Here is a 21,613-nt window from a genome sequence, read left to right on the forward strand (position 1 = left end):
GCACGGGGTGAGGGCTGAGCCCACAGGTGACGGCAGGGTGGCTGAGCTGCCCTGGCCCTGCTCTGCTCGCTGAAGCCAGCGGCTTCTCTTGTCCTGCCCCCGCGGTCCCTCCGTCCCTGCCCCAACACCCTGGCTGGCCTCTTGGGGAAAAGGTTCAGCCACTCGTGCGATGCGCAGTTTGATGTCGGCATCAGCACGTACCTGAGCACAGCCGTGCGGCCCGGAGACGCCCCAGGCTGTGTTTCCCACTGGGGATGGAGTCCTTTACCCCCCGTGACGTGTCCTAAATTGCTCATGACCCAACTGCTGTGCCACAAGGCCACCTCTCTGCGTGACACCGCGTCCCTGGGTCCAAGGCTCCCCAGGGCCAGGGCTTTGCTGGCATCCGTGGCCGGGTGGGTACAGAGCAGACGGGCCCTGGCACCTCGTCTTTACATCGCTTTATTTCACACCAAAACGAAGAGAACAGAGGAATCGCTTTTGAATCCCGGCCCTTCCCCTGCCCTGCGGCTGGCAACACCAAATGGAAATAAAATAGGTGGGGAGCAGGGAGGTGCCGCTTGCCCTGGGGCATAGCCATGGCCCCCCAACGCTGCCTGGGGACAGATGACCTGGGAGGCACCACACCAGCTCCCCCGGGCACTGCCCAGCAGCAGCTCTGCAGCCCCGAAGGACCCGGGGGGACAGAGCAGCAGGGGGGAGGCAGAGCTGGGGGGCAGCAGGGGGGACCCGGGGTTGCTCAGCCTCGAGGGGATCACTCCAGCCCCCGGGGTGGCTTGGAGCGTCGACTCCTGGGGGGCCTGCGGTCTCGGGGGACCCAGCGCCCTCGTCTCCTTCCTATCGGCTCGGGGACCCATCGCGGGTTCCGGCCCCAGGTGCTCCTGGCTGGGAAATGAAGGCTGCGGTGGAGTGGGGGGACGGTGGCCGCACCACCCTCACTCCTCACCCTCCAGCTTCAGGCTGACGCTGCGGGGCTTGGCCCGGGGCAGACCAGGCGGTGCCGGTGGGGGTCCCCCGTCCCGCTCCACCTGGCTGGAGCCCCGCGACCGCAGGAGCTGGCTCTGCTTGCGTAGGAAGTCGACGGGGGCCGGGCAGCCGTAGGTGCCTTTGCCCAGCACGGGCCGTGGGGGTCCCTTGGGGGAGTGGGCCAGGGCTGCCGCCTCCAGCTGGGCCAGGTGGGCTACGTAGCCCTCGGACAGGAACTGCGGGACGCACGGACAGCCTGAGCCGGCAGCCCTGGCCATCACACGCTCCCTCCGCCCTGCTTGGGTCAGCAATTGTCCCCTGCAGCCGCTTCCCGTCCCCAGCCCCGCCACCGTACCTGGCACTGGTTGTGGAACTTCTTGACGGCCCGGCCCACGATGTAGATGTGTGCCGGCGCAAGCCCCAGTGAGCTGTAGACGGAGACATCCTTGGTGGAGCCGTAGCCGGCAACGATGGTGATCTCTGCCTGCCCGGGGACAGGAGCGTTAGGGCAGGGAGCGACCCTTCCCGCAGGGACAGCCGTCCCCAGGAGATTGGGACACCCTCGCTTTAGAAGGGATGATTGCAACACCCGCGGGCAGGGAGCAGGGTCCCAGGGCAGGGGGTCAGTGCCAACTCTGCCATTGCAGTGTGGTCCGTCTCCGAGCATCTTGTGCCTGCCCAGGACGGAGGGGCAGGGGCTGCGGCACAGCCCACGCTACCCCTCCACCACCATCGGCCCCCTGTCCCCACCCCACCGGGGTCCCCGTCCCCACCTCGGTACGCAGGCTCTGGAGGAAGGCGGCTTTCTGGCGCAGGGGGTCATGGGTGAGCCCGTCGCAGAAGGAGACGGCGCCGTGGGGGAAGTTGTGCTGGGAGAGCCAGGCCACCACGCGATGCTTCTGCATGTCGGGGCGTCCCGTCACGTAGATGATCATGTAGCCCGAGTCCTGCCAGTGCCTAGGAGGGGACACGCGTTGGTGCCGGGAGCCTGTGCGGGGACAGTCCTGCTGGCAGGAAGCCACTGAGTATCTCCCAAGAGACCAGACAGGGATGCTGCCTCCAAAACTTTCCTCCCCCCAGGGATTTTAGGAAGGCTGAATGCACAGCAGAGCCGTGGGGTATCATGGCAGGCTTCAGGACCAAAACTGGAAGCAGAACGCACAGAGATGCTGTGAAAACCCTCTGGGTGAGGGGGTGGCAGGAGATCCCCCGGTTCACCCCGGGATGACAGCCCGCTCTGATGCCCCCACTTCCCCAATTGGGTTGTCACCGCACCACAAAAGGAGGAGCGGGTTGTCACCACCGTGAGAAGGGCACCTACCGTACGACGTCGACAGCCCCCGCCCGCACTTTGGGGTCGCTGCCCATGATGGAGACGCTGGCGGTGAAGGAGCCGTCGATGCTGAACACGACTGACTCAGTGCCCCGGGCCACCACCGTCAGATACGCCTCGGCATAGCTGTGGTCCCCCCTGGGATGGGAGAATGGGGAGGCTCGGCGTTGGCTCTTGTCACCGAGGGACCTCTGCCGAAAGGGCTGGAGGAGGAACCGAGACAGCACCGCGTGCCTGCATCTCACCTGACCACCATGCGCACGGGGTAGATGCCGATGGCCAGAGCCTTCTCCGGAGGGATGGTGAAGGTCAGGCGCCCACTGCCACTCGTCACCTCGGTGCCATAGTACAGCCACTTCCCTGACAGCGGCTGCGTCATGATGTAGATGTCCACCTAGGAGAGGGAAAAGGGCTGAGCATGGACTGAACCTCCAGATCCTGCCGCGTCCCCAACCTACAAGTCCTTATGACCCTCTCCCTCCGCCCCACAAAGTCCCTTCACCACATCCCTTCCCTTGCCATGGTGACACTGGCCCCGTGCCCCCTCCTGGACACCCGCACCCTGTTTGATGGTGTAGCAGCCGCCAGCCCAGCGGTACCTTCTCCCCGGTCAGCGTCACCACGTCCAGGGGTCCGTACATGAAGCGCCCGCTGAGGACCTGTGCTTTGCCCTCGCACACGATCACATCGCTGGCCCGGTGGTTGGCCGTCACATTCTGCAGGGACACGGGAGGAGTCAGCAGCCGGTGCTGGCACCACGAGTGGCACCCAAGGGAGCCCCTGAGGTGGCACAGGGGCCCCACCGGGCTGCGGGACCATCCCAGCATCTTCCTAGCAGATGCCATTTGCATCACCCCATGGCTGGGGTCTGCCCGGGCACCCAGGGTTGGCCGGAGCCCGGCACTGCCCCGGCAAAGGGTCGGGCTCCTGATGGCCGTGGGGGATGTACCCGGATCTTCACTTGGGTGCGCTTGCGCTGCCACTTCTCCCGGGGGATAGCGGGGCTGTAGATAGAGCTCTCCTCGCTCTCTGCCGGCTGCGGCCCCTCCTTCTCCATCACCTGCAGAACGGCACAGCCCCAGCTCAGCCTCCACCGGCCCTGGCGAGCTGCGCCGCCCACCCTGCCGTGCCTGCTGTACCTGGCGCAGGATGAAGGCGACCACGTCGGAGGACTCCCAGTAGCTGGCGTGGAAGAGGTGGGGCAGGGTGATGGTGGGGAAGGCGGTCAGGGCATCGGGGCAGTACAGCGAGTAGTCGATGCGCTTCGGGCCCCACCAGCGCTCCAGGACTGCAGGGAGAGCCGGAATGAATCCGTCCCCAGACCTGTTTGTACACCCCGAGGTGCCGGCATGGGACGGGATGGCACTTACTCTTGACGACTTCGCTGGTGCTGGCGGGAGTGGGGGGCTCCCCCAGCTCACTGCCCCTCCAGAACCCCCCGAAGCTGCCGGTGGGGGTAGGGGGGGCAGCCATATCCACCTCGGGCAGGAACAGGGCAGAGTGCATCTGCAGGGCCTCCGCTGCGGAGAGAGACGAGTGAGGACACCCAGAGCCCCCTGGGGACACCAACCATCCTGGGACCACCCCTCCAGCAGAGCCCCAAAGGGGCGAGCAGAGCTTGCGTATTGCTTTGCCCCCCAGCCCAGACGGGCTCCTGCAGTGCCATGGGTGCTCTGGGTACCCCAGCATGACACCAGAGCCCGTAACAGACCCCGGGGTGCCCGGGACCAGCCCGGCGCGGGGGCTGCTCACCCAGCAAGGAGGAGGTGCCGTCGCCCAGGGGGTACTTCTGGTAGCGGGGCACGCTGAGCGGCGGGACGGCGTGGAAGGCCTTGGCCAGGAGGGGCTCCAGGCGAGAGGCGCAGGGGTCAGCAGCATGGAAGAGGTTGTAGATCTGCTCGCAGGCGGGACGTAGCTGGGCCACTGGGGCAGAGATGGGGGGGCAGAGATGGGGGGGGTCAGGGCTGCTCAGCCTGCGCAGCGAGGAGCCCGGCGGGGATGGGGCACGAGGGCTGGCGGGCACAGGGCAGCACAGCCGGGAGCTGGGAGCCCAGCAGGGAGAAAGCAGGATCCAGCAAGAGGAAAGACTTGGAGGGGGGCAAACCCAGGACACCGGTGACAGCCAGGGGACAGGCTGGGGCTGGCATAGAGCGGGAAAGGGGACGCTCGGGCACGCGCCAACACCTGCGCAGCCAGGGCTGGGCGTGCAAGGGGCTCACACCCAAGCGGGGCTCTTTGGGGAGAGCCCGGGGGGCTCAGGCTTGCAGGGGGAGCACAACTCGGGGACAAGGGCTCGAGCCCCGCAGGGAGGGTCAGGGGCTGGCACCGCGGCTGGCGGGGGTCCTCACCATCCAGAGCGGGCATGACGGTCTTGCGCAGCGCGAGCACCAGCCCCAGCGGGGAGCCAAAGAGGAAGAAGCCGGATACCTTAAAGTCGAGGCGGGTGCCGGTGCTCTCCGCCCCGTCCAGTGCCGCGGTGCCGCTCCGCAGCGCCTCTGCTTCCAGCGGGGCCTCACTGGCCTGCAGGCTGGGACAGCGGGGCCAGTGGGCATAGGGAGGGACGGCGCCGTCCCGCTCCCACCAGCCCGGGGACAAGGCTGTGCCCGGCACGGCCCCGTTAACCCGGAGGAGCTGCTGGAAGCAGGGGAGCTCCAGCAAGACATCCCCGGGGCAGGATGCCCCCATGCAATGCTCCTTTCCCAGGCTGGTGCAGACGGGAAATTCGCCCTTTCCATAAAGCACAGAATTAGTCAGGAAATCACCAGCATTCCCATGGGGACGGGCCACAGCGCTGCTGACCGTCCCCCTGGCTCTCACCTGCATGAGGAGCTGTGATGGTGGCTGTCCCCCTGCTCCCGGCAAGGCGGCTGTGCCCCCAGCTCGGGGCTGGCCTGGCCCGACCCCGTTGCTCCGTCCGCCCCGTCAGCCAGCGGGTCCCTGCCACCGCACAGCTCGGGGGAGATGGGCTCCATGCTCTGCAGGGGGAGAGGCCACAAGCACCCAGCCACTGCTTAGCCACCACCGGCACCCCTGCCGACCCTGCACCCAGGGGCGCGAACCCCCTTCCCACCCTCCCCAACCCCGGCTGGTGGTGGGGTGCTGGCACTCACCAGGCTGCCGCGACGGCTGCTGCTGCGGCTGCCCCCCGAGCCCGCCCGGCTCTGGCAGAGCGCGTCAAAGCCCAGGATGCCGCCGACGCAGTCCCCCAGCAGCACGACCTGCGGACAGCACGCACCCATGCCGAGAGAGGGGAAGGATGGAGCCCCCAAGCCCTCTCCATGGGGAAAAAGCATTTCCCGGTGAAGCTGAGCCCCAGCTGGAGCCCGGAGCAAAGCTTCCCCCAAATCCCCTCTCACCTGGCCGCAGAAGCCGGCCCCCTCCCCAGAGTGCAGGAAGGCGCTGTACGCCTGGTTGGCACGGGCGATGACGGCACCCACAGCGTGCTGGTAGCTCCCCGAGGAGGTGGCCAGCAGCGGGAGGGCTGCCAGCGGGATGTGGTCCTGGCTGCTGGACAGGCTGTCCCTGTCGTGGCTGTAGGGGCTGAGCCTGAGGAGGACACGGCAGGGAGGATGAACGGGGCCACCCTCATGTCCCCATCCCACCGCACTTGCTCATCCCAGGATGCTGCACCATGAGTTATCCCCATCCCTTGTCCTAGATGCCACCCCAGGAGAAGAAAAGTCCCCTCTCTGAGGCCACCACCTCCCCGGTCCCCTCCCACAGCTCTGGGGTTGTTTCCCGGGGGACAGCCACCTCCTCGCCCCACGGCACGGTACACAGCCCCGGCATGCAGCGCTGCCATCCGTACTTGGAGACGAGTGCGTAGGCAGCGGCGCAGATGGGCGGGCAGGGCACCAGGCGCAGTGCCACATGCCCCAGCGCCTCGGGGAAGTGGACGCGGGTGACGGCGTCGAAGGTGGCCGCCAACGTCTGCACGTCTGCCTGCTTGGAGCCTGGCTCGCCCGCTCCCTGGTCCAGGATGTTGCCGCTGTGGAGGATGAGGAAGAGGGCGTGGATCCGGCACACCTGCGTCGCGCTCTCCGCCGAGCTGCCCTGCGGGAAGGAGAGTGCTGCCGTCGGCACCCGTGCCGGGGGGGGGGGGCACAGCCCGAGGGAGGGGACAAGCGGCACACACACCTCAGAGAAGCCAGATGCCCCCAATCCTTCGCCATCTGCCTTGGCAACGCTGGCTCCGTCCCCTGCGAACACACAGCCCCACTGAGCCCGGCCAGGGCGTGCAGGTGGGGGTTGGCCCCCTCCCAGGATGCCCACACCGGCATTTGGGGCCGGAGCCCCCCCGGCACTCACCCAGCGCCTCGTCCAGCTCTGCCGGCCGCTCCAGCGTGTCCAAGAAGTCGTTAGAGCTCCACTTTGTCATCTCCTTCGCAAAGACCTCGTCGCTGTCGGACAGGTCCTCTGCAGTGGCAGGGAGGGGGCCATGGGTGGGGGGAGCACCCATGTGCCCACACCCACACCCCAAGAGCCCCCCCAAGCATCCAGCCCACCCCAAGCTGGTGCCTGTCCCCCACCAACAAAACACTGAGCCATGGGGCTGCCCTGCCATACCGTGAGCATCAAAAAACTCCTCTTCAGAGCTGTTCTCGGAGTCACGGGCGATGTTCTGCATCCGCCACTCAGAGAGGCTCTGAGGAGACACCCCCCCTGCCGCCGGCATGGGGTCAGCTCCCAGAGCCCCCCCGCAGTGAGACTCCGCTCCTGCCCCACAGCTCCCCCTTGTTCCTCCACCCAGAGCCCCCCTGAGAGACCCAGGCCAGGGAAAAGAGGGTCCCCCAACACATCTCCTGTGGAGAACAGCAGCAGCCGGGGGCTTTGGGGGGCCCCATCCCACCCACGCAGGACCCGGTCTCTCACCTCCATGCTGCGAAGAGTAGGAGGACCGGGAAGAGGTGGACCACTGCTTGGCAAAGGTATCGTCAGGGGAGGCATCGGCCACCCCCTGTGCCTCGGTCCCCTCCTGCCCGCTGGCACCCCCCGGCTCCGGCCGCCCCTCAGGGCTGGGCCCAGCGGTGGGGGGCTCCTCGGCCTCCCCGCACTTGGCCATCTTCTGCGCCAGCATCCGCGCCGTCTCCTCCTCCAGCTGCCGGATGTCCTCCATCGTCAGGTCCGTCCACTCGTCCTGCCAGCACCAAGCCTGGCGATGGGCGCGCAGCATCACCTTCCGCAAACCTGCGACGGGGAGGTGGGGGGGCGGGGAACGAGCCCGGCATAGCCCCGGGACTCCCCAAATCTGCCCCCCTAGCAGCACCGAACCACTGCTGCCCCGCACTCACCCACGTCGTGGATGAACTGCTCGATTTTGGACTGCATCCCCCAGTAGCGAAACTCCACCTTGCAGAGCTTGTAGGCGCACATCAGGGGCCCGCCAGCCGCCACCTCCAGCCAGTCGTCCCCCAGCGGGCCCCGGCCCGTCTTGGCCGAGTGGTAGAGCTTGGGGTCCTCCTCGGGCTTGTATTCCCCGGGGGAGATGGGGTCACGCACAATATCAATGGTGTCTGCGGAGGAAACAGCGCTCGTCACCCCGCAGTGCTTGGCAAGGGGACACAGGCGGGCAGGAGCCTTTCTTGGGCAGAAAAAGGGGGGAAAACGCACAAAAATCGGAGGGGGGACTCGTCAAATTACTCCCACAAGCCGTGCGTCCAACAGCTGGTGGCAAACGCTCTCTGTCCTGCAGCTGTAACACCAAAGGCACACGTGGGTGCACCCGAACACATCCCATCCCTGCATGGGGACCACGGCGCGGCTGCGAGAGGCACCGGGGGCTGCGGGGGGAGACGCGGAGGCGACGGAGCATGCGAAGAGCCAGGGCTGACACACATACGCGCATTAGCCAGGAGATTTGGCAGCTGGGAGAGCGGCCCCGGCGACCCCGGGGGACGCGGAGGCTGGTGCCGAGGACAGCTGGATCGAGCAGCTCGGCATGGTGGTGAGCCCCACCAGCTGCCACCCCCCCTAGACCTGAGCATCCCTCACTAACAGGGCACGGAGCACAGCAAAATCACCACGCGACCCGGGAGGAGCCCCCATTGAGGTGGGTGGGTGCGATAGCAGCATCCCCCTCTCCCCAAATAGAAGGGTGGTCTCCCCAAAACTGGAGGGGGGCTTACAGATGCACCCAGGAAAACACGATTCCATTCCATCCAACCCTGCACAAAGTCTCCTGCAGTTTGGCTGCTCCAGGCCAGCTCCCTCCAGCCTGGTCTTGGGGGGTCCTGGGTGTTCCCGGGGCACCCCGCTGCCCCCCAGAACCTTCCCACAGAGCTATCCCCACTCAGTCCCTCCAGCCCGTCCCCAGGCTCTGCCAGACCTTGCATTTATTTGCCCTCGTTGATGCCCCCAAGGTGCCCGCTGGCCTCCTCCTCCAGCTCAGAGCAAAGAAAAAGGGGGAAAAAAGGACTTTTCAGACTCAGAAAGCAAGGGACAGCTGCAGGGCAGGCGCTCTGAAGCGGGGCTTTTCCCGTGGTGAGTAGCTGAAACACAAAGTGCTGCAATCCCTCCAAACCTCCCCAGCCTGCAAAACACACCACGACGTGGGAAAGCAGCGCCCACGGTGTCCAAATTGTGCGGCAAACACCAGCCCTTAAATCAGCGCCCATCGGGTTGACCGAGCAGCTCAGATGGTGGCACGCCACAGTCGGCAACGAGGAACCAGGACCGGACCTGCCAGCCCCAAACAGCTCCCGGCAGCGTCACTCATGCAACGCCTGTCGGGTCAGTTTGTTTTTACCGCTGCGAGAAAATTGGCAAGGAGGCAGTTATCCCTGCGGTTCACCCCGACAGCCCAGATCGCGGCATTTGCTCCACTGCCCTTTGAAACGTGAGATGGGGTTTAAATCTGTCGGTGCTACGGGACACCGGGCTGAGAGCGAGAGCTGGCAAAGAAAATCCCAGCAGGGTCCGCGTTGGGGCCGGTCTCACCTCGGCCCCATTCTCAGCAGCAGCCACCCAAGACGCAGTATGCCCTGTGGAAAGCCCACAGGACAGGCACTGGGGGGGGGAAATCAGGCAGGGCAGCAGGCAGTGGGCACAGGGCCATGTCCTGCCTGCTATCCACTCAGCTCCGGTTGCTGCCCGGTGGTAGCAGGGGCAGAATTTGTCCCCCCTGGCCCAAGCTGCTGGCATCCCAGCCGGACATCCCTGGTGCCGCAAGATCCAATGAGAGAAATAGGTCAGATGAATCATTTCCTCCGAGTGCCTATTTTAGGCCTCCATTTTAAGAGGCAGCGCGTCACGCTCTGCACTCCGGCACCCAAAACGACCAGATCGACAACGCCGGGAAAGGGAGGCCGCAGCAGCCGGGGCCAAACCTGCCAGTGAGGGAGGAATCCCACCCCGGGCTCCTGGCTCTGCCCACCGGTCCCCCTGGCAAGCAGCGGGGGGGGCCTGGACCCAGAGAGCGATCTGGAGCAAAGCCCTGGGGAGCAGGGCAGGGGGTGGGAAAATGGGGACACGCTTTTCCAGCTCCCCCCTGCCCCCACCTCCAGCTGATCTGAAATGCCCTGCAGGAGCCTGGTGCGGGTTCCCACGTACACTCAGAGAGGGGCTGGGAAGGGAAAGCCGTGCCAGGCTGCATGGAAAAAGGGCTGGGACATGGAGGGAGAGAGGAGAAGGCTGGCACCAGGAAAGGGAGAGCTGCAAACAAATATACAGGCAAGGGAAGAAGGCAGAGGACAAAATTGCCCCCCAAAACGTCTTTAACGTAGACTCTAGTCTAGCAGTGCTGCCAGGGGAGCAGGCGGGGAGCTCAGGGCAGGGAGCTCGGGGCACAGGCACCTTTCCCTGCCAGGGTACCCCCACAGCTGTCCCCAAAACACGAGGGCCAGCAAGGAGAGCAAAGCCGAGTGCATTGCAGAAGCCGAGCCCCTGCAGCCATCAAGGAATCTGAACCCCTCGGGTGCCACGGCACACCCACGCACCCAGCCCGGGGAGTGTCGCGTGGGAACCCCGGCAGGCATCGGGTCCTGCCCAGCGCCCCGAGCCAACCTCACGGCGGTTGTACGCACCCAAAATCCTCTGCCTCTTCTCAGCCGCGCTCAGGTTGAAGACGTTGGTCTGCTGGCCCGCGTCCGGCCGGTAGTACGTCTCGATCTCAATGGAGAACTTCTCCACGAAGGGGCAGGTGTATCTGGGGGACGCATGGGGACGGAGCTGAGCCTGGTGGCACGGCTGGCCCCGCAGCCCACCCCACGGCCCCGCCGGGTCCCACCTGGTGCGGGTGTAGGGGTAGGCGTTCCAGGACTCCTCTTCCACCTGCAGTGCAGCCTTGGGGAGCAGCGCCCGAAACCAGCTGGGGATGTGGGAGCCCACGTGGTAGATCTTGTGGGTGTACTGGCCGCTGCCACCGGGGCCGTCACTGTAGGGCCGGTTGGCCAGGATCTCCACCCCGCTGCCCTCGCCGCTTGACTCCTCCCGGCTCTTCTTCTGTGGGGAGAGCTGCCAGGTGAGCGTGGGCCCCCCCAGCACCCCCTAACCCTGAGACCCACATGCCCCCAAAGCCCAGCACCTCACAGCCCCCCAGGTACTCGTACCCCTCCCTTTGTCCTTCCACACCCCCCCACCTCTGTGTCTTCAAACCCACCAAACCTCAGCAAAACCTCTACACCCTGCCAAATCCTTGGGGTCAGCCTCAGGCCCCCCGCACCCCCCAGGCTCCGTGCTCAGCCCCACGGCCCCCTGCATGCCGCAGGCTCAGCCCCCCCAACCCCCTGCACCCCCCAGCCCCCATGCTCAGCCCCCCAGCCCTCTGCACCCCCCCATGCTCAGCCCCACAGCCCCCTGCACCCCCAGACCCGATACTCAGCCCCCTGCACCCCCCAGACCCCATGCTCAGCTCCCTGTATCCCCCACGCTCAGCCTCCTGCACCCCCCATCCCCACCTGGATCATGTAGAGCTGGGCCACCTGGTACTCCTCCAAGCTCATGGGCAGCAGGATGTGGTATTCCTTGATGAGCATGGCGGCGGGGGGCAGCGCCTGCGGGGGCGGCCGTCAGCCCGGCCCGGCCCGGCCCAGCTCGGCTCGGCCCAGCCCGCTCAGCGCCCGGGCCCGCCCCGCTCCCATGGCAACGCGCCCCCCGCCCGCTCAGCCCCGCCCGCCCGCCTTCGGCTCCGCTCGGCTCCGCTCGGCTCCCTTCGCCCCCCCCCCTCCCCGGCGCTGCTCCCCCCTCCCTTCCGCCCGCGGCGCCCCGGCCCCGCCGAACCTGCGCTGCTCCGAAACGGCCCCTCGGCTCGTGACATCACAGCCCGTTCCCACGGAGACGGCCGTGACGTAGGGAGGGGGGGCGTGACGTCAGAAACAGGAAGGCGGCGAGCGCCGCTGCACAGGCACTCCGCGTGTGCCGGAACCGGCCCCGCCGCGCCGCCCCCCCCATTTTCCGGGGCCAACCCTACGGGCAGGAGCGCCGCCACCGCCGGGCTCGGAAAAAAACGGGGGTTTAAATTTAAAAAAAAAAAAAAAAAAAAAGTGCTTTTTTAAAAGACGGTTTTGCTCATTCCTGCACCTCTCTGTCCGGCCACAGCGCCGGGACACACACACACACTCCCACACCACCCCCCCCGCGGCTCCAAGCCCTTCCCCATCCCGGCCCTTCCCCAGTGCCCCCGTCACCGGCTGCAGCCCCCGGGGCACGGACACCCACACCCCAGGCAGGGTTCCCCCGTGTCCCCACCGAGACCCCCCCCCACCCCCCCCGCCGCAGGGACACGGCCGGAGGCAGAGTCCCAACTATGTCCTTTATTTATAAAAACACGCATTTATAAAGAGCAGAGAGGGCAGCGGGCGCAGGCAGCACGGTGCCCCCCCCCCCCCCGCTGCCAGCGGGGCAGGGACACCGGGGGTCCCGGGGCGGGGGGGGTCCCGGGTGACAGCAGCCGTTACGTGCGGGCGTTTCGCTCTGTCTCTGCCAGGCACTCCCTGACCAGCGCCCGGGCGTGGATGATGCCTGCGGGGAGAAGCAGAGGGACACCCCACATCAGTCTCCCCCACTGTTTCCACACCCCCACCCCAGCCCTCCGTGGGGCAGGGGACCCCCGGGCACGCACGGTGCCGTGTCCGTTACCCCCCCTCCGGCCCCTACCCCGCTTCAGCCGCTCCATGGCACTCTTGCTGCCGGCGTAGGTGGGCCGGATCTCCTTCCCCATCTCCTCGATGACGGAGAGCAGGTCGGTGTAGGTGCTCTGTGACCCCTGCGCCCCGGGGGGCTTCATCGCCTGCGGGGGGGGAGGAGGAGGGACACGGACGGACGGAGGAGCTGAGAGCCGCCCCCGGCCCCGCCGCCCGCCCCCGGCCCGCACCTCACCTGCACGTAGCCCATGGACGGCGGCCCGAAGTCATTGAAGAGGGGCCGGAAAGGGGCTGCGGCGCCGGGGACGGAGCCGGAGGGCGACGGGACGCTCGTGGCTGCGGGAAACGGAAGTTTACCGGCTGCACCCCCCCCTCCCCCGGTACCCCCCCCCCCGTCCCCCGCGGTTACCGGGGGGTGCTCTCACCGGCGGGCGGTGCCCCAGGCCCCGGCGGGGCGGGGCTGGCACTGGCGGCTCCGGGGGTAGCGGGGGCGGGAGCGATGGGCTTGTAGGACATTCCCGACGGCCGCCCGCCGCTCCCGGATCCCTGGAGCGCGGCGGGGGTCGGTGGGCGGCCCCCGCGCTCGCCCCGCCGGTTGTACCGCCGCTGCCCGCCGCGACTCAGCTCAGCTCAGCCCCGCGGACCACGACCCGACCCGGGGAGAGCGGAGCGCGGCGGCTCCGGACACGGTACCGCTGCACAGGACCCGCCGCGGCCTGGCCTGGCCTGACCCGGCCTCCCCCCCCCCCCCGCGCCGGCACCGCCGCTCGCCTTGATGACGCCTGCGCGCGACGCCGTGCCGACGTCATCGCGCCGCCGCGCACCTCCCCCCTCCCCGTCACCGTGGAGACACGCGGCGTCGGCCCCGCCCCCTCCCCCCCGCGGGACCAACGGCCGCCGCCGCCTCATCCCCTCAGGGGGGCGGCGGCGGGAAGGGAGCGGGGGGCTCTGCCGCTGCAGCCCCCCGGTACCGGCCCAGGCGGCCCCACCGGGCCTCGGCCGCTTCCCCCCGCCGTGCAGGCCGCGCCGCTGAGGAGAGCCGGGAGGAGCCTGTGCCGCCGCCACGGCCCCGGGCCCGCGCAGGTGAGGGGGTCCTGGCAGCCTGGGCGGGCGGGCAGGACTTGCCCGGGCTCCTGCCGTCGGGAGACACGGCGGTGGCTACACCCGGTGGGGGTACCGGGCGGTGGGGGACAACCGCGGGGGGAACAGTCGCGAGGGAATTCTGTAGAAACTCAACATCACGACAAACAAGTCTGTAGAGACAGTTTTTCATTTCAAAAGGGTGAAGATTGAAAAAAAAAAAAAAAAGAAATTTATTCAGACCCCCCCCAGTGGGGAGCATAACTCGGAAGCAGATTTCCTTACCTCAGAGGTGCAAAAATTAACCCCAAAGCGTGTCCAGGGCGGGGAGCCTGCCCCAGCAGTGTGCCGACGCCAGCCCTGCCCGCAGCACGCCTCTCCCCTTCCCACCCTCGCTCGTGGGTGGAGAACCCTCACGCTTAATTCCCAGCTTCTTTCCTCAAGGGTGTCCTGGCCAGGGCGCCGAGGTCCCGAGGAGTCCCCGGTGCTGGGGGTCAGATGGAGCATCCGTGAGGGCCCGCACCGGCTCCAAGCTTGGCCCGGGAAGCAGAGGGATGGCTCACCCACACGGGGTGGGACAGAGCAGGGTCTGGGGTAGGTCTGAGCTCAAACTGCGGTAACGGGGGACAGGCAGTGGGTTACGCTGTAGGGTCAGCCCTAAAATCACAGCGTGGAGGGAGCGGGGTCAGTGTTGGATACGGGGGTCAGGATGAAGGCTGGAGGGATGCGCCGGCAGGGCAGGGGTGCAGCTGGAGGGCAGGGGAACGGCTCGTTTGGGTTTTGGGGAACAGTGGGTGGGGTGAGGTCAGGCTGGGAAGGGGGACGCTGCGGGGCGAGGTGCGGGAGAGAGCAGAGAGCAGGGTGAGAGTGGCCGAAGCCCGGCCGAGTCTGCGCCAAAAAGGGGCCCAGCATCAGCCCCAGCGCCCCACGCTGTGGTTGGACCTCAGCGGCCAGGCAGGCGCACAGCCGAGGGCAGGTCTGAGCACCTCCGGCGCTGAAGAAGCGAGGGCCTTGCCTTGCCCCGGGCTCGGGCCCTGTGCTGCGCCCGTGTGGCCCCAGCAGCCAGAGCCAGGCGTCTCCTCCACAGCCCCCTCCTCTTCATAAGGCACGGCAGGGGCCCGGGTCCCATGTTGGCACGCACTGCCCTCAGCGTGACATCATCCGCACAAACTCTGCCGGCAGGAGAATATGTACAGAACATCCCAAATATTCCCAGAGATGTTCCCAGCCCCCTCCCCAGCCCCTACCTTCGAAGTCCACCAGGCCATCCCCGTTGAGATCCACGTCCTTGAGGATCTCATCCACCTCCCGGTAGTTGAGCTGCTGCCCCAGCAGCTTGCGCATGGCCTCCCGCAGCTCCGCCATGCTGATCTGCCCGTCCCCGTTGGTGTCGAACTGCACGGCAAGCACCCGTCGGCAACAGCCGCCCTTGGCGTGCCGGCAACCTGCCCGCGCCCGGGCTGTCCCCCCGTCCCCTCACCTCGCGGAAGGCATCACGCAGCTCCTTGATTCCAATCATGTCCGCTGTCTCCGCCAGCATCTTGGGGCCCATCAGCTCCACAAAATCATCAAAATCCACCTTGCCCCCAGCTGCGGCAGAAGTGGGGTGTCACCGGGGTGGGGGGGACAGGTCCAGCTGCTGGTGGGGCAGACGTACCCCCCCGTGCCCTGCCACTTACTGATCTGCTGGGACAGCTCGATGAGCTCCATCTCGGTGGGCATGTAGCCCATGGTCCGCATGCACTCGCCCAGGTCCTTGTAGCTGATGTACCCGTCGCGGTCCTTGTCGAACTCCCGGAAGGCCTGCTTCAGTTCTGGGGACAGCACGGCATCACCACCGGCACCTTGGCACCACCGCACGGCCCCACTGTCCGCTCCCACCCACCCCGGCCCCGGGGGGGCACAGGACCTCACCTTCGATCTCTTCGGGCCGCAGCTCTCGGTCCTGGAAAAGGAAAGCGGGAAGAGCCACAGGAGGGGTCCTTCTCCCATGGATCCCCCCAGGGATCCTGCCCTAAATCCCCCGTCAGCTCGCGGATGGCCGTGGGGTCCCAGCCGGCATCACGGTGCTTGTTGTGGCGGTCAGGCATGGTACACGGGGAGGGGGTGGGCACGTACCAGCTGGGTGATGGCGATGCTCTGCCGCAGGAAGATGCAGGCCGGCCCCACCAGCCCCTGCAGCACCGAGTAGCTCTGCAGCGGGGGAGACTGCGCCGCCTCCGCCACCTCCTCGGGGTCCCCGGCGCTGGGGCCTGGGGCGCCGGAGTGTGGCTTCCCGTCCTACGGGCACAGCGGGCGTCAGTGGCAACGGGTGGGGGTGTGAGCTGGGCCTCCCCCCCACCCTCCTCCTGCCCCCCGGGGTGGGCACGGGCCGGCCTTACCTTGGGGAGCCTCCGCTCAGGGGTCTTGGTGCAGTTGCCCATGGCTGGGGGCCGCCCCCACGCCGCAGGGCATGCCTGGCCCCGGGGGGCCAGCTGGCACAGGCCTGGGGGCTGCCGCCTGGCCGGTGCGAGCCGGGGCCAAGGCTGGGGGGGTGCGATAGCGGCCGTGGCTGCGTGGGGATTTGAGGTTTTTATGGAATATCTGGGGATATGCAGGGCAGGCGGGGGGGGCGCCGCGCCCGCGCACACGCATAATCCCCCGGATTATTCCCCGCTCGGCCGCCCTGCTCCAGATGTGGGGAGCCGCCCAGCTGTTCCCCGGCCCCCCAGCCTCCCCACAGGGTCACTCGGGCCCCCTGGCACCCTGCCGTACCCCGGTCCCTCTCCCCTGCCGCCGGTTACCTGCCCGAAAGCGGGGGGCAGCTGGGGCCCTGGCTCCTTGGTGGCCCGCCAACACTCCAGGGGGGATGCGCCGCCTTGGCTGGGCCGACCCCGGCTCCCCAGGGTGCCGGCGGTGCCGGGACCCCCCTGCCCCCCAAGCTGCGAGGCTTGGCGGAGGCAGCGGCCGCCACGCTTGCCGGGACTGCGGGGGCGGGAGGTGCCCCGGCAGGCTGGGGGTGCGGGGGTGCCGGTGCCCCGCCGCTGGGGCCCGCGGAAGAGGAAGAACATGCTGCCCGCTGCCCCGTCCCACCGCTCACTGCCGGCCCCCCGCTCCCTCTCACCACCCCCGCGGCCAGGCGGGAGGGAAACCGGATCCCCCGGGCCCAGCGCTCTCCCCGACCCCACTCCCTCGCCGGGACGAGGCCACCGCCGACGGGGGGGGGAGAACGTGGCCCCAGGCGGGGGAGCGGCTGGGGCAGAGCAGGACCCGCCGTGCCCACCGAGGGGCCTGGGGCGGAGCGGCGCGGTGCAGCGCCCCCCCCCCCGGGGCGCTGGGGGGGGTCGGAGCGGGGCGCCCCGGGGGGTGCCGGGGGGGGCGGCCCGGAGCCTCCGGTTTCAGCCGCCGAAACCCGACCCGCGCCCGGGCACGGGGCACGTGGCAGCGCGGGCGCGGTGCCAGCCTGGCCACGCCTTCTCCTGCCGGACACGCCCTCCAGCCCCGCCCCGCCCTATGGCCACGCCCCCCGCTACGGCCCCGCTCGGGCGCGTCACCGCTGCGCCGCACCGCCCGCCGCTGATGTCACCGGTGACGCGACGCTGCGGGGGCGCCTGAAGGTGACGGTGGTCCCGGTGCCGGTGCCCGCCCCGCCATGGCCGCCCGGCAGCTGTTGGCGCTGCGGCGCCTGCCCGCCGCCTCCTTCTCGGTGAGCGGGGGGGCGGGAGCGGCGGGGCGATCCGGCACGGGTCCCGCCGGTACCGGTATCACCGGTGCTCAGTCCGTGTGTCCCCGCAGACGGCGCCCAAGAAGACGCAGTTCGGGTCGCTGCGAGACGAGGACCGGATCTTCACCAACCTCTACGGGCGGCACGACTGGAGGTGAGTACCGGGGGCGGGGGGAGGGGGGTCCCGGTGTGTCCCGTCCCGGTGCCACCGGCCGTGACGTGACGTGCCGTGCCGTGCCCGCAGGCTGCAGGGCGCCCTGCGCCGCGGCGACTGGTACAAGACGAAGGAGATCCTGCTCAAAGGGGTGGACTGGATCCTCGGCGAGATCAAGGCCTCGGGGCTGCGGGGCCGCGGCGGCGCCGGTTTCCCCACTGGCCTCAAGTGGAGCTTCATGAACAAACCACCGGACGGCAGGTGAGACCCGTACCCGCGCCGCCGTGGCTCCCTCCCCGGCGGGGAACCCGGTCCTGACACCGCCCGGTCCCGTCCCCCCCCCAGACCCAAGTACCTGGTGGTGAACGCGGACGAGGGGGAGCCGGGCACCTGTAAGGACCGGGAGATCATGCGCCACGACCCCCACAAGCTGGTGGAGGGCTGCCTGGTGGCGGGACGCGCCATGGGCGCCCGCGCCGCCTACATCTACATCCGCGGTGAGTTCTACAACGAGGCCTCCAACCTGCAGGTGAGCGGCGGGGGTGCGGGGGGGCCCCGCCGGCGGGGAGCGGGAGCCCCCAGACCCACCATCACTCCCCGCCGCAGGTGGCCATCCGGGAGGCCTACGAGGCCGGGCTGCTGGGGCAGGACGCCTGCGGCTCAGGGTACGCCTTCGACGTCTTCGTGGTGCGGGGCGCTGGGGCATACATCTGCGGGGAGGAGACGGCGCTGATCGAGTCCATCGAGGGCAAGCAGGGCAAGCCGCGCCTGAAGCCCCCCTTCCCCGCCGACGTGGGTACGTCCCCGGCCCTCCCCACTTTGCTTTCGGCAGCACGAGCCTTCATTTCTGGCTGCTGCTCCAAAGTGGGAGAAAATGGTGGCCACCAGACAAAAGCAGTTGTCCCCAGGCCGCTGTCCTGCCCCAGGGACGAGGCAGCTGTTGAGAGCTCCTGTTGCTTCCAGGTGTCTTCGGCTGCCCCACCACGGTGGCCAATGTGGAGACGGTGGCGGTGGCCCCCACCATCTGCCGGCGTGGCGGCGCCTGGTTCGCCGGCTTCGGGCGGGAGCGCAACTCGGGAACGAAACTCTTCAACATCTCGGGTCACGTCAACAACCCCTGCACCGTGGAGGAGGAGATGTCGGTGCCGCTGAAGGAGCTCATCGAGAAGCACGCCGGTAAGCACCGCGAGACGCCACGCCGAGCCGTGCCGGACCGGTGCTGGGCCCGGCTCAGCCCGTCCTGTCCCCCCCTCTCTGGCAGGGGGTGTCCGTGGGGGCTGGGACAACCTGCTGGCCGTCATCCCGGGGGGCTCCTCCACGCCACTGCTCCCCAAGTCAGTGTGCGAGACCGTGCTGATGGACTTCGATGCCCTGGTGCAGGCGCAGAGCGGGCTTGGCACGGCCGCCGTCATCGTCATGGACAAATCGGTAAGGGAGCAGCCTCCCCCCCCGGCACCCCTGTGCTGCGGCAGGGCCCTCACCCTCCCCTCCCTCCCCAGACTGACGTCATTAAAGCCATCGCTCGCCTCATTGAGTTTTACAAGCACGAGAGCTGTGGGCAGTGCACCCCGTGCCGGGAAGGTGAGCATAGGGCGGGGTGGGGGTCCGTGGGGTGGGGGGGCTGCGCCGCAGGCCCCTCACAGCCTTCCTCCCCCCGCAGGCGTCGACTGGATGAACAAGGTCATGGCGCGATTCGTGCAGGGCAACGCGCAGGCGGCCGAGATCGACGCGCTGTGGGAGATCAGCAAGCAGATCGAGGGCCACACCATCTGCGCCCTGGGTGACGGCGCAGCCTGGCCTGTGCAGGTGGGGGGGGATTTGGGCCGGGAGCAGGGTCTGGGGGGTGGCCGGTGGCTTTTCCCCCGCCACGTGAACTACATCCCGTTTGCTCTGCATAGGGTCTCATCCGCCACTTCCGCCCCGAGCTGGAGGAGAGGATGCGGCGCTACGAGGAGGCCAAAGCCCGAGCGGCCTCGGCGTGAGGAGCCGGCGGAGGAGCGAGGGCTGCCCACGGCGGTGGCCGTGCTGTTTCCTGCTCCGGGGGGGCATCTGGCAGGAGCTGGGGGGGCTGTGCTGGGGGGGTCCTCAATAAACACTGCTGTGCTCACAGGCTCCTCTCTGCTGGAGGGGGGGGCAGGAGTACGTGTGGGTGTGAAATGGGGCGAAGGGACTGCCAGGGGCTCTGGGTCTGCCTTCCCTGGACAGGGGATCCCCAGGGATCAGGGGATCATGCAGCCGAGGTCTGGGTACCCCCCAGCGGGGAAATCCTGGCTTTCCGTGAGAGTCCCCACCAAGCAGCCGGGGTGTTACATGGCCACACGTCCCTCTCCGGTGACACTGTGCTCCCTGTCACTGCCACGGCAGCACCAGGGCAGCTCCTGCCCATACTTGTGCTGCGGGATGGCGGTCACTCCCCCCACCCTGTGGTGCTGGTGCTGAGGACCAGCCCTGTGACATGACGTGGAGGCTGTGGCACACGTGGTTCAAAACATGGCTTTTTTACTAACTCACAGTATCTGACATCGGCCGTTGTCGCGTGGATCCCGGCAGGCAGCAGCACCCATGGGGGGGGGGGCGGTTTCCCGACAGCAGCACCGATGGCGGGGGGGGGTCAGTGTGGTTTCCCCACAGCAGCCCCCTCCCGCCCATCTCTGTGTGTGCAGCAAGGTCAACCTACAGGTACACAGCCGAGGGAGAGCTCCCTCCGCCTGTACAGTGTGTCCCATGCTTCCCCCAAAAAAATACACCACCCTGTGCCCGGGACAGGCAGGGGCCACCTTGTCCCCCCCCCCGTGTCAGGTCGAGCTCCCTTCGAGGCGCCGGGCCAAGGGGCTGCGGGCCGGCACGTGGGTCTTCCTGCGGTAACGTTCGGGCGCCAGCAGCTCCAGGGTCAGCTCGGTGACGATGGCCGTCAGCCCCCAGACCTTATGGGGGCCGTTGAGGAAGACGGGCAGGGTGTAGCCATAGCGGCCGGCGGTGCGGAAGTGGGTGTAGCCCTGGTTCTCCTCCCGCAGGAGGTGAGCCAAGGGCAGGGTGAAGACCTCTTCCACCTGCCAGAACAGGCACCAGGGGTGGCCGGGGCCGTCTGCCACGGCGTCACCAGGGGAGCTGGGGAAGGGGGTGCTCACCCCCCCACCCCGGCCAGCGCGGGGTCACCCACCTCGTCAGGGTTGGGGGTCAGCGTCAAGTCCTCCAGGGGCCCCAGGTTGGCCACGACGGGAGCCACCATCAGTCCCTGCTGGAGGGTGCGTCAGCAAGGGACGGGGGTGACACACACCCCCCCCCAGAGTGCTGCCCACTCGCCCTGACCCCCTGCGCCCCACCCTGACACCCATCGCCTGTCACCCAACACCCTCTACACATGGTGCCCCGTGTCCCCGTCACCCTTTGTCCCCACTGCCTCGTCCTTGTCACCCCTCGTCCTTGGCGTCCCCAGCCGCTCCGAGCCCCCGACCCCCCCCCCCCGCTCCCGCTGTCCTCATCACCCCGGCGCCCGCCCCCATTCCCCCCCGGTGCCCGGTACCCGGTCGGGCAGCGGCCGCAGCTGCCCCCAGACGCTCGGGGTTCCCAGCTCCAGCCCCAGCTCTTCCCGCGTCTCCCGCAGCGCCGTGGCCACCGCGTCGCCGTCCGCCGGGTCCCGCCGCCCCCCGGGAAAGCTGCAAGAGGCAACGGCGCCGTTCAGCGCCGGACCGGTCCCGGTGCCCGTTCCCCGCCGCCGGTACCTGACATCGCCGCTGTGGGGGCCGCCCAGGAGGCGGGAGCGCAGCGTGAAGAGCAGAGCGGGGCGGCCGCGCACCGAGCACAGCGGCACCAGCACCGCCGCCGCCGCCGCCATCGCCCCCCCCCGCCGCCCCGCCGCCTCCGCCGCCTCCGCCAGCCGCGCCCGGCACCGCCGCTCGCTCCCGCTGCTCAGGAACCCCCCGCCGCCGTCCGCACCCGGCTCCGCCATGGCGCTGGCACGGAAGGGAGGGCGGGAGGGCGGGGAGGACGTCCGGGACCGGCCGCCCCCGGTGCCGCCTCCCCGAGTCCGCCCGCCCCCCCCCCGCCTCCTCCCCGGACACCCCGCGGAGTCACGGCCCTTCGCCAAGGGCTGGGGAACAGCCCCGCCGGGTGTGCGACCCCCCCACTGCTGGGTGTGCAAGCCCTGCTCCAGCCGTGGAACCCTTCCACTGCACGTGTAACAGCCCCCGCCAGGTGTGCAACTGCCCCTAGTAGGTGTGCAACCCTCTCGCCAGGTGTGCAACACACCTCCCGGCTTTACAACCCCCCCCACCGTGTGTGCAACAACCCCTGGCGGG

General features: G+C 68.6%; 5 protein-coding genes across 13 annotated transcripts; 1 reads left to right on the forward strand and 4 right to left on the reverse strand.

Annotated features, from left to right (window-relative positions):
* Positions 1 to 425: 425 nt before the first annotated feature.
* Positions 426 to 11,760, reverse strand: PITPNM1 (phosphatidylinositol transfer protein membrane associated 1). 5 transcript variants are annotated; one of them, XM_054828108.1, is made up of 24 exons: positions 11,516 to 11,760; positions 11,194 to 11,289; positions 10,524 to 10,738; positions 10,321 to 10,442; positions 7,591 to 7,812; positions 7,172 to 7,486; positions 6,866 to 6,961; positions 6,608 to 6,715; positions 6,437 to 6,498; positions 6,108 to 6,352; positions 5,656 to 5,845; positions 5,410 to 5,517; positions 5,117 to 5,274; positions 4,648 to 4,826; positions 4,052 to 4,222; positions 3,670 to 3,819; positions 3,439 to 3,587; positions 3,249 to 3,359; positions 2,899 to 3,015; positions 2,545 to 2,693; positions 2,288 to 2,437; positions 1,740 to 1,923; positions 1,322 to 1,450; positions 426 to 1,202 (listed from the first exon to the last, which is right to left on the reverse strand). In XM_054828108.1, the coding sequence occupies exons 2-24, from the start codon at positions 11,269 to 11,271 to the stop codon at positions 936 to 938; spliced, it is 3,675 nt and encodes a 1,224-aa protein (XP_054684083.1). In that variant the 5' UTR covers positions 11,272 to 11,289; positions 11,516 to 11,760; the 3' UTR covers positions 426 to 935. The 5 variants fall into 5 exon arrangements, 4 of the variants coding, with proteins under 4 accessions (XP_054684083.1, XP_054684084.1, XP_054684082.1 ...); XM_054828109.1 differs by lacking the exon at positions 11,516 to 11,760 and having other exon boundaries at positions 1,322 to 1,394; positions 11,194 to 11,424; XM_054828107.1 differs by lacking the exon at positions 11,516 to 11,760 and having other exon boundaries at positions 11,194 to 11,422.
* Positions 11,761 to 12,033: 273 nt separating this feature from the next.
* On the reverse strand, positions 12,034 to 13,119 carry CDK2AP2 (cyclin dependent kinase 2 associated protein 2). Its single transcript, XM_054828239.1, has 4 exons — positions 12,804 to 13,119; positions 12,614 to 12,714; positions 12,392 to 12,524; positions 12,034 to 12,256 (listed from the first exon to the last, which is right to left on the reverse strand). The coding sequence occupies exons 1-4, from the start codon at positions 12,892 to 12,894 to the stop codon at positions 12,189 to 12,191; spliced, it is 393 nt and encodes a 130-aa protein (XP_054684214.1). The 5' UTR covers positions 12,895 to 13,119; the 3' UTR covers positions 12,034 to 12,188.
* A 514-nt stretch (positions 13,120 to 13,633) lies between these two features.
* CABP2 (calcium binding protein 2) lies at positions 13,634 to 16,848 on the reverse strand. Of its 3 annotated transcripts, XM_054828204.1 has the most exons (8): positions 16,242 to 16,369; positions 15,840 to 16,009; positions 15,577 to 15,738; positions 15,373 to 15,403; positions 15,138 to 15,272; positions 14,939 to 15,048; positions 14,706 to 14,853; positions 13,634 to 14,630 (listed from the first exon to the last, which is right to left on the reverse strand). In XM_054828204.1, exons 2-8 carry the CDS (start codon positions 15,879 to 15,881, stop codon positions 14,605 to 14,607), a joined length of 654 nt encoding a protein of 217 aa, XP_054684179.1. In that variant the 5' UTR covers positions 15,882 to 16,009; positions 16,242 to 16,369; the 3' UTR covers positions 13,634 to 14,604. The 3 variants fall into 3 exon arrangements, with proteins under 3 accessions (XP_054684179.1, XP_054684178.1, XP_054684180.1); XM_054828203.1 differs by lacking the exon at positions 15,840 to 16,009 and having other exon boundaries at positions 16,242 to 16,848; XM_054828205.1 differs by having other exon boundaries at positions 15,573 to 16,375.
* A 115-nt stretch (positions 16,849 to 16,963) lies between these two features.
* Positions 16,964 to 19,424, forward strand: NDUFV1 (NADH:ubiquinone oxidoreductase core subunit V1). Its single transcript, XM_054828182.1, has 10 exons — positions 16,964 to 17,143; positions 17,233 to 17,315; positions 17,406 to 17,576; positions 17,661 to 17,844; positions 17,922 to 18,111; positions 18,279 to 18,491; positions 18,577 to 18,743; positions 18,815 to 18,896; positions 18,976 to 19,121; positions 19,214 to 19,424. Exons 1-10 carry the CDS (start codon positions 17,090 to 17,092, stop codon positions 19,295 to 19,297), a joined length of 1,374 nt encoding a protein of 457 aa, XP_054684157.1. The 5' UTR covers positions 16,964 to 17,089; the 3' UTR covers positions 19,298 to 19,424.
* A 363-nt stretch (positions 19,425 to 19,787) lies between these two features.
* On the reverse strand, positions 19,788 to 21,245 carry NUDT8 (nudix hydrolase 8). Of its 3 annotated transcripts, XM_054828210.1 has the most exons (4): positions 21,038 to 21,245; positions 20,839 to 20,971; positions 20,476 to 20,553; positions 19,789 to 20,365 (listed from the first exon to the last, which is right to left on the reverse strand). In XM_054828210.1, exons 1-4 carry the CDS (start codon positions 21,148 to 21,150, stop codon positions 20,111 to 20,113), a joined length of 579 nt encoding a protein of 192 aa, XP_054684185.1. In that variant the 5' UTR covers positions 21,151 to 21,245; the 3' UTR covers positions 19,789 to 20,110. The 3 variants fall into 3 exon arrangements, with proteins under 3 accessions (XP_054684184.1, XP_054684185.1, XP_054684183.1); XM_054828209.1 differs by having other exon boundaries at positions 19,788 to 20,365; positions 20,476 to 20,550; positions 20,839 to 21,245; XM_054828208.1 differs by having other exon boundaries at positions 20,839 to 21,245.
* Between the last annotated feature and the right edge of the window lie 368 nt (positions 21,246 to 21,613).

The sequence above is a fragment of the Grus americana genome, chromosome 5 (assembly GCF_028858705.1).
Source record: "Grus americana isolate bGruAme1 chromosome 5, bGruAme1.mat, whole genome shotgun sequence".
Classification (NCBI taxonomy): Eukaryota; Metazoa; Chordata; class Aves; order Gruiformes; family Gruidae; genus Grus; species Grus americana.